Here is a 13,989-nt window from a genome sequence, read left to right as displayed (position 1 = left end):
ATATCAACACTTAACGTAATGCAAACCAACAAACAAACAATTAAAAAAGTGGAGAGGAATCATAAAATACCATTACCATGCAGAAAGGTTTATCAGTAAGCTGGGATGCCTACAAGTAGAAAAAGATCATTAACCAAACTGCAATCAAGCTCTTCTAGAAGCAGGCATAGAAAATCAACGGACCTAGTAAGACAGGGTTACATGGTATTTGAAAGTGTCAGAAGACTGAAAACCATAAAATTACAGCAACAATTGAATTTCAAGTGCCTCTACCTTTATTCAAATCTAGCATTTTTTTAACAGTTGACTGAACCAACCTAAACTCAATGGCTTATATTTGATCCTGTGCCACAGCTCTAACCTGTCTTCAGTAAAAACCCTCCAGTTCCATGAACAGAAACTCTGTATGCTGTGGGAAAAGTTAAATGTCTTTATATTACAATTTCCATGTAATAAAATAATGCAAAATATAAAAAATATTCCTAAGAATAATCAGTTCAGTGGACATAGCGTTATCATGCACATTACTAACATTTGCAAAGTATGTTAGCAGTTTGTGTTTTGTTGACAGCATTAATAATATGGGAAGAAATATTAAGACTGGAAAATGACACCAGTATGGAAAAGCTTGAAAAATAATTTATTTGCATACTGAGTTATTATTTAATGCATGCAAGTTGTGTATCTGTCCTCATAAACTAAACAAAATTCTGACAGCTTTGCTATCACAGATGTTCATGAGGTGCAAAAAGTTACCAAGATACACAACTGCCTACTTAGCCCAGAGCTCAAAAGCTGAACATAGGGATCAAAACATATATTACAGACATAAAGAGCCATCTTTGACATCCCAATTGTCTTAAGTCTCCATGGTATGTAAAAAAATTAAAATAAATGTTGCAAATAGCAACACAAACATTAGAGACTCTTTCCCAAATGATTTTTAACTATTATCTTCAGGATGGCTAAAATAAGGATCTAAATTAAATATTTTTTTTTAATTTCTGTAAAAGTCGTAAGAGCCTCCGATAACATTTCACCAAAATCTGATACATTGTTTACTGTAGCAAGAGCCCAAAAAAACTATCTTCTCTCAATTAAAATATTTCAGACATTCCTTCATTTAACTCTTTCATTATAGCTTTAGCAAGAACAAAGCAAAATTATAACAGCTAACTTGATTTACAAATTTAGAGAATGGATAAAGCAATAGCTCCTGGATCCCTGTCATTACATAGGTGACATGAGAAGAAAATCAATATTACCCATAATTTCAATGCCCAGGTCTAGGTGTTAATAACTCTGTAAAAGCACTGAAAGCACAAAAAACATTTATGAAGTTAAGGCTTCATCCAGTTTGACCACAAAGAATCACTTCTCAGGGTTTCAGCTAAAATCAAGTGTGGTGTAGTAGAGACCTCAATGTCCAAAGTTACATCTACTAAAGTTAGGACTATACCAAAAATACTAAAGAGAAGAAAAAGACAGAAAAAGGTTCCTTTCAAATATCCCAGGTTTTTTCTTATGATAACTTAAAAAATTACTCATTATTGAAATATACTAAAATTTGGAGCACTCAGTGCAAGTGTAGGCAGAAAAAGTCCTTCCTTAAAACAATAATCACATTTATGTAGAAGATAGTTGGGAATCATGTGAAACTCCTAGAACGCTTCATAAGCTTTCAACAGATCCTCAAAAGCCAAATATTAAATAAGGCAGCTCTGTTATATTTTCAGTAAAAGGGCAATTCAGTAGTTCAAGACTCAAAAAGAGCAATTTCAGTTACATCAAAATCTTTGCTGGGCCATCATCTCACCATAATAAACAACTGAGCCAATCAAAAACCCCATAAGCCAAAACAAGCAACATGAATAAAGTAAGCAAGGTGGATAACTGTGCTTCCCTAGTGAGAGTGCTATCAAGAAATAATTTACTAATAACCATTCTTTGCAGTCACTTTCTTTTGTATTGTCATGGAATTCAGCCTAGCATCGTAAACAGCTTTCTCTACCAAACCCCATAAACTAATAGGCAGTTACTGTTCTATATCTCAAACAGGACAGCTGATATTCACCTATTTGCAAAATCTTTTGATTTATACAAATATAAAATATAAAATACACACCAAAGACACTATGTAGAAAATTATATACATACTGAATGAAAGTATAAGAAATCAAGTCTTTAAAAACAGACAGGCAAACCCACTACAAAGTGCCAACACCAACAATAAATTTAAACAAAACAAAACAAAACAAAACACTCCTAAGGAAAATTGTTTTGACTGGAAATGTGGAAAACTGTTACATTCTGCAGTAAGTGAATGAGGATACTCTGTGAGAGAAATAAAATTCACTTACACCAAAGACTGTACTTCACAAGTAAGCATGAAATAATTCATCTACTTCACTACTTTTTGCCAAGCATTTACCAGTACCCGAATAACAGTGAAATGAAGAGTGATACGCAGAACAAAAGAGCCATGCAGACTGATTCAAGAACATTCCTGAACTTTTTAAATGTCTCCTTTACACTGAAAATGACTGCAGCTGGAAGCCACCTCAAAACAAAGCTTCTGGGTACTTCTGAAACAATAGCGTAAGTAACAAATAAAAGAGATTACATGAGACCTTCCCAATAAGACCAGAACTCGTCTAAATAAACATTTTTAATGGACAACACTTGGGTTTTACTCCAATTGCTAATTCAGATTGAACTGGTAGCCATGTAGCTACACTTCTTATTCCACTCACTGCACAGAAGTATCTTCATCCACGTTGGGCATGCAACACATGCAGTGTTAAATAACTAAAACCCATCTAAACCCCCTTGGTAAAGAAAGTCATGTACCCATAGTCAGGCCCTTTGAACAACAGGTTTCCCACAAATGCATTGCTTTACTTCTTGAATTTCTAAGACAATAACAAACTAGCAAAATTCAACCCTGCTAGAATATTTTCAACATTTCTGATATTGCAAAGGTCACACTGCAAACTCCAGTGGTGATTTGATTTCATACTACTTGATTTATCCATTACTTGGATAAGGACTTTTTCCCAAAACAGTAACATTATATTAATCATAAAATACCCTGAGCTGGAAGGGATCCACAAGGAACGTCAAAGTCCAAGTCCTGCACTTGCATAGGACAATGCCAAGAATCACACCATGCACCTGAGAGAATACATATGTATATAAAATACACATTTTGCATACTTTCAAAAAAGAAATGCACCTGTCTTTTGTAAGCATTCATTTGGAAAGGAAACATTCTGGCTGACTGGATCAAATTTAGCAAACTCTCACTCTCATTTCCTGTAAAAACATGTTCCTCTGACAATGATTTAAGTATCAGTTGCTCTGATGTCTCTTTTTTAGCAGGCAAATCATCACTGAAGACATGTTCAAGGAAGCACATCCTTCTAACTATCCGCTCAATTCCTTCTAGCCACAGGGGGTTTGATTTTTACTAGAGCCCTGGTTTCTGAATAGCCCTTAGAAGTGGATTCCTGTCATTTTTAATCCTGTAGTGATTTATAAGAAAAGAACTGACAGAAGGAACTGCACAACAGTGCTATAAGTATTTAATACGTATATATTCAACATACATGGTATTAACCACACAGATTTTCTACTAGTGTATTCACAACTGCTACTGTTTCACTATTCTCTCTCTCTCTTGTTCTAGGAAACAAACAAGTTTCCTAGAAAACAGAATCTTTCAATAAATATGTAATATCTTTACAAATGTAACAAGCCAAAACACATGATAAATTAATACTGAACAGAAAACTGGGCCAGAATTTTTGGAAGTGAAAATTCCAAGAGCTCAAGCTGACACAGATGAATGAGACAATTTTTCAAGAAGCCGCTGACTCAGCGTTTTACAAAAACACAGATCCCATACAATCACCCAGAATTAGCTGAAAAAAACAAAGCCATAGAATTGTCTTCTGTGTACTCACTGACTTTAAGTTATAACAAATTAGAGACAAATCCATCCTTTTAAAAAGTAATTTACACTGAACGTAAAGAGTTAATAGAGACTGCTTCTGACAATGCTCAAAAATAAATGTCAAAATATGTATTTTATGCCATTCACTAAACTGTCTGAATAATCCTTTGCTTATATGAAGAGCAACACAAGTGAAACAAGTGGAATACTCAACCCCTATCAATTTTCTGTTGACAAGATGCAATGCAATTCTGTTCTAAATTCCACTTTCAGTTTCTCTGTCAAAAAACCTCATGTCTTTAGAACAGCTGAGTTTATTTGAAGGGCAAAGGACCATGGTAACTTGTTCTGCCTCTGTACAGTATTTTACAGGACCTTTTCATTTGAAATATTTATCTAAGTCTTTATCTCATTACTGAAAACAAAGGCTTTAGCAATTTAATTCATAAAAATAAAGAAGGAACTGAACATTCATCAGTAAAAACTATACCCGAGGTAGTGTAGTTATCTGGAACCAGGCTTCTACAGATGTGTTTAGTGCCAACAGATTCATATAAGGTTTTCTTTTAGGGATTTTTTTTTCACTTAGAAATAAAACCCTAATGCCATGATTCACAGAGAGCAAAATTGTTTTAGAATAAAGTGTTTGAATCATTAATACTTCTAAGCCTATACTATTAGGCAATATGCTAATTTGTGGCACAACAAAACTCCTTTAAGGATCCTTCTAAGAAAAAGTCTTAAATTTCAGAACAAACACAATGGTAACCATGAACATACTAGAAAGTGATGGAGACTCTGTTTTTAAAATATAAAATGAACACCCTACAATAGAAGGTATGGCAGTGTTAAAAAAGATATACAAAAAGGGAGAAGAAAAAAATAAAGGTATTTGTAAAGTTACTGACTTGCAAATGCTTATTATGATGGACATGCCTAGAAGTAAAATCAAATGCCCCCATTTTTGTATTACAAGTAGTATATCAACAATACAGAACAATACTATCTGTTCTGCTGTTCTAACAAAGGTGATGACTACTTCTACCTAAAACAATAATTTGTAAACTTCTTGCAATCCCTAAGACACTAGAAGGGTACAGACTGAGTACAAGATCACTTGCTATGAAAGAACGAGCACAGCAATAAAGCACAAAGTAAAGTTGCAGTAGAAAATATTTAGAAAGAGCTAGAGAAAAGTCAGTACATCTGGGCATCAGTTTGATTTTCTCAATTTCCCCTGCTTTGGTTTGCATCCCAGAGTAGTCTTCGCACAGGCAAACCAGATTCCTTTCAAACTATACATAACTGGAAGACTCCTCTTCCAGAGCACACGTGCTAAATGACAATTGTTAATGCAGGTGCCCTCCGAGGGATCAAACTACTGTAGTCTGGAGAAAACACATCTCAAAGCATGTGTAAGAAGAACTTCAAGTCCTCAGCACTAAATCTTTCTTTTATAAATCTGCTCCCACAGCATCTCTTACTTGCTGATATGGATGGCCTGACATCATCAAGAGCAACAGACAGCATGTTATATTTTTTTTAAAAAGAGCAATAAGATTAGAAAAAAGGGGTAATTTACACAAGGTATTCACAATCCCAATACAGTTTTTGGAAGAAAACAAGTCTGTGACGCTGTGTTAAAAAACAGGATACATTAAGAGCATGTGGCAGATGTAAACATAAATCTATTACCTGGCACAGACAATGCATTACATGAAAAGTTGAAAAGGCAAACCTTTTAGAATCCAGTATTTTTTCATTTAAAGTTTGTAAAATGCCAGCCAGAATTAATAATCAAAACAAACACTCTGTCTAAAAAGGACAGATATGTTTGTTGAACCACCTGAAAAAATATCTACCCAAGGCATTTTTAGTTCATAACACTTCATTGATTCAATGTTATGATGGGGGAAAAACAAACAAACAAACAACAACAACAAAAAAGCCAAGCTACTTCTGTAACTAAGTGAACAGTTTCAGATCAAAAGCATGACAGGGAATATCTATGTACACACCACTGCCACTGCTAAAAGAACTTGTTCAGACATGTCTCTGCAGCTTCTGCTCCCCTCCTGAAAAGAAGTTAATTTAGAGTTTAACTGGGAAAACATAACTGGCTTTACAGGTGATACCAACTAGCTTCAACAACATATTGCAAAGAAGAACTATAAATTCTTCTCATACATATCAATATGTACAAAGCTTACTTGACAAATACAGTGCATTGAAACCAATGCTAAGGAGAAAATATTGCACTTGGTTTCTTCCCAAACATGTAGTGAATCAAAGAACATAATTTTTGGCAACGTTTTATATATTAGAAAGTTGTCTAAAGCAGCACTCAGAGTAGACTTCTATAAAAGTTTTTTCCTGAACATCGCAGTGACTACACAAATATTAAGATGTCTGAGACAATTCTTTATCTCTAGTAGTTTTGGACAATGATGATGCCTTTTGAATCACCCTCAGTTCTGCATTCACTTGTAAATATCTTTATATCTGAGACTTTGAGGAGGCACGAATATTATTTAACTTTTAGCTACTACATAGAGAGAATGCATATAAGTAGCTGTGCCAATGCTCTTTCAAAAAATAATAAGCCCTCAATGGAAACATTCAAACAGCTCAACACATGAAAATCACCCAATGATTTGTCATAAGGAGGAGGTGAGAGAATACAGAATTGTGCAGCATTTCTTTAGCAATATAATTGGAATTATATCTTGCAAAATTGAAATTTCCTCAACCAACACTATTTAGCACACTTTCCCCCCGCCCAAGAAATCACGAGAAAGGACATGAGTTACAAACCTTAAGCCTCCCCCAAACCACTATATCCACTGCCCACAAATCGTGAAGTGACAGGTTCAACAGGGTTGGTTTTTTTCCTTTCTATAAATATATCTCCACCCATAAGTATCGACGAGAACACGTATTTCAGATTAAGTCTGAAGCAAGAAATCACGGTTTCGTTCCCTAAACTAGAGAGCAGTTTGATCAATGGATGAGAGGACATCTGCAGTACCTCGCAGCCGGATGCCGAGCGCTGCCCCATCGCCGTGCCCCATCGCCCTGCCCCATCGCTGTGTCCCATCACTGTGCCCCATCACTGTGCCCCATCACTGTGCCCCATCGCTCTGCCCCATCGCTCTGCCCCATCACTGTGCCCCATCACTGTGCCCCATCGCTCTGCCCCATCACTGTGCCCCATCACTGTGCCCCATCGCTCTGCCCCATCGCTCTGCCCCATCACTGTGCCCCATCGCCGTGCCCCATCGCCGTGCCCCATCACTGTGCCCCATCGCCCTGCCCCATCGCCGTGCCCCATCGCCGTGCCCCATCACTGTGCCCCATCACTGTGCCCCATCGCTCTGCCCCATCGCTCTGCCCCATCGCCGTGCCCCATCACTGTGCCCCATCACTGTGCCCCATCACTGTGCCCCATCGCTGTGCCCCATCGCTCTGCCCCATCGCTCTGCCCCATCACTGTGCCCCATCACTGTGCCCCATCGCTGTGCCCCATCGCTCTGCCCCATCGCTCTGCCCCATCACTGTGCCCCATCGCTGTGCCCCATCGCTCTGCCCCATCACTGTGCCCCATCACTGTGCCCCATCACTGTGCCCCATCGCCCTGCCCCATCACTGTGCCCCATCACTGTGCCCCATCACTGTGCCCCATCGCTCTGCCCCATCACTGTGCCCCATCATTGTGCCCCATCGCTCTGCCCCATCGCTCTGCCCCATCGCTCTGCCCCATCGCTCTGCCCCATCGCCGTGCCCCATCACTGTGCCCCATCACCGTGCCCCATCACTGTGCCCCATCACTGTGCCCCATCGCCCTGCCCCATCACTGTGCCCCATCACTGTGCCCCATCGCCCTGCCCCATCACTGTGCCCCATCACTGTGCCCCATCGCTCTGCCCCATCACTGTGCCCCATCACTGTGCCCCATCGCTCTGCCCCATCACTGTGCCCCATCACTGTGCCCCATCGCTCTGCCCCATCACTGTGCCCCATCGCTCTGCCCCATCGCTCTGCCCCATCACTGTGCCCCATCGCTCTGCCCCATCGCTCTGCCCACTGCACGCCTTTGCCTCCCGCCGGGGGAGCAGAACCCGGTCGGATCCGCACGGCCCGCCCTCCCCTCACATTTCACCCAGAGCAGGCAGCATCTCCCGCCCCTTCCACCATCTTTGAGCAGGGAAAAGTTTGGCGTTTCCCCCCGCAACTGTCCCCGCTTCCCTCGAGTGCCGCCGGTTTGAGGGGAGGAAGAGAGGCTGTATCTCCTCGCCCTAGAAAGCAAGCAGAGCCGGAGACACGCTTCACCTCCCTAACGAAAAAGTAAATACCTCCGCGCAAAAGCAGCGCAAACATCGCCCCGGGCAGCACCGTCGCCCTTGGCAGCGGAGTTTCCCTCCCCCGGGGGCACTGAGGCGAGACCCGCCGCAGCCGCTACCCAAACGGTGAATCCAAGATGGCGGCCGTCCGCCACAGGAGAGAGACTACATCTCCCAGCACACCCTGCGGCACGAGAGAGACGCAATGGCGCCCGGGCTCATGGCCGCGCGGGGTGGAACTACAACTCCCGTGGGACACCGCGGCGGCAGGGTGCCGATGAATGGCGCTAAAGCGCGCCCGCCTCCCCTAAAATGGCGGCGGCGGGAGCGCGCTAAGCGGGTGCCCGCAGGCGGACGCGCGCTCGCCCCTCCTCCCCTCACCGCTCCGGTGTTGTGGCTCTGGCCGCGGGCGGGGTCTGCGGGGCTACGGCGAGGGGAGCCCGGGGCTGCGAGCCTGGTGGCTGGCCGGTCGCTGGCAGGGGTGGGCGGTGCTCGGTGGCGGTACCCGCTCGGGTAGAGCCCGGCGCTCCGGTCCCTTCGGCAGGAGGAGGCTACTGTGGGCGGGGGCCGCTCCGGCTCTTTCCCAGCTCGGCGGTGGCTGCGGCTCCGGTCTCCATGTCGGACAACCAGAGCTGGAATTCCTCCGGCTCCGAGGAGGACCCCGAGACCGAGCTCGGACTGCCTGTTGAGCTCTGCGGGGTGCTCAGCAAGGTGAGCCGCCTCTGTCCCCTTCCTGCGCCCTGCCGCCCCCCACCCTGCTCGCTGTCAGCGCCGACCGCCCCGGGGGCTCGGGCCGAGGGGCCCGCTGGCGGGGGGGGCCGGGCGGCTCCGCGGGCGGCGCTGGCACGGCCGGGGCACCGCCACCTGACGGCGCAGCCTCTGCCAGGCTGAGCCGCGCCGGCGCCGGGCGCCCCCTTCTTCAGCCCCGCCGCCCCCCGCGCCCGGGGGCACCCCTTCCCCGGGCAGCGCCGCGGTCCCCGCCGCCCCCCGAGCCCGGCAGCCGCTCACCGCGGGGCTCCGGCAGCCACTCCGGGAGGGCGTCTCCCCCGCGCCCCGGGCTCCGGCCGGAGCGGCGCCGGGCCTGGGTGTCGCGGCTGCCCGGGAGCTCCGGAGGCACCCGCCGCCGGTGGTGACTGCTGAGGAGCGGGCACGGCTTTTAGTGCAAGTATCAAAACAGGGCAGCGAAATACTCCTGCGGCAAGAAATAACGGGAGGAGAGGAAAAGGAAAATGGCTCTACGGCTTGTTTCCCCTTTTAAAAATAACCATAATTATTTTCTCTTTTTATCGCTGAAAATTGGGTGACTTCCGAGCATGTGTCGGTTGATACTGGGAAATTTTATTTTCAGAAACACTTTGGCGTTGAGTACTGAATTACTAAGTTTGAATACAGATATTGTATTTTTTATCATAGAAAGTATATTCAGAATAATGTTGAAATATCGGTAGGGTTAAAGCACTATATTTTGAATTCTTTTTCCTGCCCTACGCGATAAGGCTGGCACAAGTCAACGTAGGAGGCGCGGGATACAGAGACCTTAAACTGCCCTGGATCCGTAGAAAACAGCCGTAACTGAGCTCACATTGTTGTGGGGGACTTGGTGAACTCCTTCCAGTCCGAAAATGGTTCAAACCCTAGAGATAAGAGGAATGGTTAGGAGAAAAGAAGGATCTCTTCTATCATTTGTAGGATTTTATCCAGTAGTGCATGGGGGAAGGAGGGGATGAGACGGATGAGAGATGGTACTAGAGCAGTTACAATATGGGATTCTTGTTTGGTGTAGTTTTTCTGTTTTGTTTCCGGTTTTTTCACAGCAAAGTTTTCCTTGAGTAAGATGCTTCCATCGTTAGAAGGGAAGTAATTTGTGGGATGTAATTAATTTTTATGTTAGCAAATTAAGTAGAAAATCCGGGTGCTCTTTCTCAGTGGCGTAGCAGGTGAAGCCATGACTTCAGACATTCTAGCTGAAGTACGTGCAAACTTTTTACTTTTCTGGATGACTACCCTGAGTCTAGCAGAAACTCTCTTTCCCGTGAGAACACGGAATTTAATCTGAATAGTCAAGTATGGCGAAACCTGTCGCAGTGAATATATTTGAGGGGTAGGGTTACCTTTTGTTACTTGATACCTCAGTAATAATTGAGGTAAACTAATTAAAATGAAATGGTAGCATACTGAACTTTATACTAAGGAAATACCCATTTTTAAGAACTTACTGGGTATAGTTAAGTTCTAAAATCATAGAAGTAGGCTGCAGTTCACTATGTGCTTAGTAGTGTTTCAGTAGTTCTGCCCTTCAGTAAAGAGAAAAGCTTTAAAGGAAATGGAGTAATTCAGTAAGAGAAACTTGCTAAAAGTATATCCTGCTGGTCTTTTGAAATGTTTTGGAGCTCTAGGCTTTTTTCCATTGTATTTCGTGCTAATGATTTTAAGGTGGATTCAAAGGAAGAACTTCAGTGTGGAAGAGGCTTTCAGGAAGCACGAGAATCTAGATGCTTGGAAAAACACTGGTCTTTTCTCTGCCAAAACCTCATGCCTACCCAATTATAGTTTAAGGAGTCTCTTAATTCATGGCATATTTGGATTGCAACAGCAAACTTTGATTGCAACAGCAGATGCAAGATTCACTGCTATATATGCTTCTCTTTTTCAGAGGAGGAAAGGTGCTTTCCCTTGCTTTTTTATTCTTTCCCCAGATAACTTTGGACTCTGCCTTTCACATCTTGGGAGGAGCTGGGAGCATGAGAGAGGAGAAAAGGAAGGCAGGAATAATATGTCTCCATGACCACTTAATATAGCTCCACGCTACCACTTCATGCACTAAGGACACTTGAGGCTTTCTTTAATAATGCTGTACTTAGCAATTAGAAGTATTAAGAGAAGAAAAAGGGCTTCGTATCTGGAGAGCAAATCAAGGTCTTGCCTGCATTTGAAAATTGTTGGCAAATTCTCAGCTATAATTTTTTTCCTTGGACCTTGTCATCTTATTACTAGAGTTGACATATAATTATGGAATGTATGTTAACTAATGCATGTAGTATAAAGTGGAAACAAGACTGTTAGTTGACTTTTTCCCCTTGTTTTTTATATTATAAAATTATGAGTAATGGTTAGACGTAAATGTTAACCAGAGCTTTTTGTCAACGAATATTTGTCATAATCAAAGAAATGCTTGCATGATAAGATTGTTTTCAGTGCTTTTGTTTCTATTTTTTATCAAATTTATAGAATTTGCATCATGATTTAGGAGTACCAGTGTACTGCCAGAATTATAGAATAATCCTGATTTTCTGTCAGTGTCAGAGGGTTCTGTGGCGTTCATATGGTTCTACAAAGTGCTGTCAGAAAGGTGTTGCAAATATAAAAATGGTAATCAGAACTTTTGGTCACTTCTTACTAGATCTCTCTAGAATTAATCTAGAATTTGCTCCTGAAATGTTGGTTTTATTCAATGTGTGAATGTGGAGTCCCTAGAAAAATCTGAACAGCAAAAATATGGTTGGATGTTTCTGCTAAGTATCTTCTTAGTGGAAGTAGGTAGAATTAAAATTGCGCTATCTATGGGCAATATTAAATTGTTTAAGCTCTGAGTCTTCTAGGCACTACAGTAGGTATTTACTGTACTGGGGGATAACGGCATGTTTGTATTTATATGAAGAGAATTTTATATGACATTTTATATAAAATAAATGATTCAATGTTTCACTTAAGTCTTTTGGCCTACCTCCAGATTTTAAATCAGGTGTCTAAACTCACCTTAGTCATTAATGTTTGATTTTCCCTCTCCCTGCTTTCCTCAGTTTGTGTTATCAGTATGTTTATTACCTTTATTTTAACTGGCTTTGGCAATGCAGTTGGAGTTTTGACAACTGTCATCTTATTGACCCTCTGAAGCATCTGCGTTTTCGTAGCTTTAGGAGTTTTCAAAATTCTTCTAGGAGCTCTGAGCAGAAAATAGTTCTCAGTTGGGAAGAATTTGTAAAAATAAGTTGCCTTTTTCTTCGGGTGCTTGAAAGCCTGGAAAATATCCATCATGCTTCTTTTATTGTTGTCTTTCCATTAGCTGATCTCTGGAAATTTTTTTTACAGTGGACCAACTACATTCATGGGTGGCAGGATCGATGGGTAGTTCTGAAAAGCAACACGCTCAGTTATTACAAGTCTGAAGATGAAACAGAGTATGGCTGCAGAGGCTCTATCTGTCTAAGCAAGGCTGAGATTACAGTAAGTACCTATTTCATTATTGCCATCATTCATGTTGTGAGGTGTTATATGTTTGTATCTGGTGAAAGCAAACATGGGTATGGCAAATTCTACTAGGTCATCTATTTATGACGGTTAATGGCATCAGTGTGGAGCAGGGCAAGGAATTCCTAATGAGGAAACAAACTCTTTTCATTTGTGGCTTTGACAAGCAGCTTTTAATTTCTCATATTAGACAGTTTTGTGGGTAGAGAGACTGTGTGCCTCTGAAGGCTGCAAAGTTTTTTCTGTGGGTCGATTTAAGAGCCCAGACCAGCTTCCCAGAGGAGGTACCATCCTTCACAGTCTTTGCTTGAGAGAGAGGGTAGTGGTTCCTTGGTTATGGCTCTTGACTTTCTGAACACAACTCTGTAGGTTTCAAAAAAAAAAGTGTTCTTCTCAATGCTTCTTTCTGTGAACAAGTTAGTGTGTTGCTGGTTTTGTCTAATGCTAAAAGCAGGTTCAGAATAAACTGGTAAGAATAAAGAGCCTACATATAAATGAACACAAGTCTTACAAGGAGTGGCTAAGGGGGCTGTGGGTTTTTAGCCTGGAGAAAAGGAGGCTGAGGGGAGACCTGATTGCCCTCTACAACTACCTGAAAGGAGGTTGTAGCAAGGTTCAGTCTCTTCTGCCATGTAGGAAGTGACAGGATGTGGGTAAATGCCCATAAATTGTGCCAGTGGAGGTTTAAATTAGACATCAAAAATGCTTCATAGAAGGGGCTGTAAAACGTTGAAACAGGATGCCCAGGGTGGTGGTGGAGTTACCATCCCTGCAAGTGTCAAAAAACGTGTGGAAATGGCACTTGATGACGTGGTTTAACGGTGAACGTGGTAGTGATGCTGGGTTGATGGTTGGACTTGATGACTTTAGAATTTTTTAACAACCGTTATGATTCCATGAAATCTTATGAAGATGAATTTGCCTTAGGAGATAAAGGAAATAATCTGCTTTTTTGGCTTTCAGACTTACGATATGCATTATGACTAATGCTTGTCAAAAAGCATGCTGTAGTCTTTCTGTAATACCATTAAATAGTCAGTCCAGTTATGTGATTTAGAGTAAAAATAGCTGGACTTCCATGTAGCACACAAATTCCTAGAGTAATAGTGTTAAATCTTAGCATTTTTATTCTTATTCCACCAAATACGTGGAGTTTTTTCAAGGTGAATTAAGGGTAACAAACAAGAAGTATGCTTACTAATAATCAGCTTAAAAATAGACTTTTATTAAACAGATCGCATTTTGGGAAAAAAAAAGGACTGGATTGATTACATGAGCTATATGCATTTTGGAGAAAAGCTTGTGAAAAGATTTTTACATTTAGGTGTCCGACAAGTATTACAGTCATGTAAAAATTTGAACAGATCATGTAATGTATTTTAAACTATTTTTTTAACTGTTTGAACTTTTGAAACTTCCTCAAGATGCGGCTTAATCAGGAATTTA

The 13,989-nt window shown here is 41.9% G+C and overlaps 2 protein-coding genes across 3 annotated transcripts in view; one reads left to right on the top strand and one right to left on the bottom strand.

Annotated features, from left to right (window-relative positions):
- POLK (DNA polymerase kappa) overlaps nt 1–8,436 on the bottom strand; it is a 39,439-nt gene extending 31,003 nt beyond the window's left edge. The window contains exons 1-2 of the mRNA XM_085042786.1: nt 8,308–8,436; nt 6,770–6,939 (exon numbers count right to left, since the gene is read on the bottom strand). The gene's annotated coding sequence lies outside the window, so the exon portion shown is untranslated. The remainder of the gene's footprint in view (nt 1–6,769; nt 6,940–8,307) is intronic.
- Nucleotides 8,437–8,666: 230 nt separating this feature from the next.
- The window catches only part of CERT1 (ceramide transporter 1), an 80,313-nt gene continuing 74,990 nt past the window's right edge, over nt 8,667–13,989 (top strand). Inside the window, exons 1-2 of one of the 2 annotated variants that reach the window (XM_085042783.1) lie at nt 8,667–9,006; nt 12,385–12,519. In XM_085042783.1, coding sequence (XP_084898909.1) covers nt 8,911–9,006; nt 12,385–12,519 — 231 coding nt within the window. In that variant the 5' untranslated portion in view covers nt 8,667–8,910. The remainder of the gene's footprint in view (nt 9,007–12,384; nt 12,520–13,989) is intronic. The other variant, XM_085042784.1, reaches the window with a different exon arrangement.

The sequence above is a fragment of the Lichenostomus cassidix genome, chromosome Z (assembly GCF_008360975.1).
Source record: "Lichenostomus cassidix isolate B80296 chromosome Z, HeHo_3.0, whole genome shotgun sequence".
Taxonomy (NCBI): Eukaryota; Metazoa; Chordata; class Aves; order Passeriformes; family Meliphagidae; genus Lichenostomus; species Lichenostomus cassidix.
This window is presented reverse-complemented; position numbering and strand designations above follow the sequence as displayed.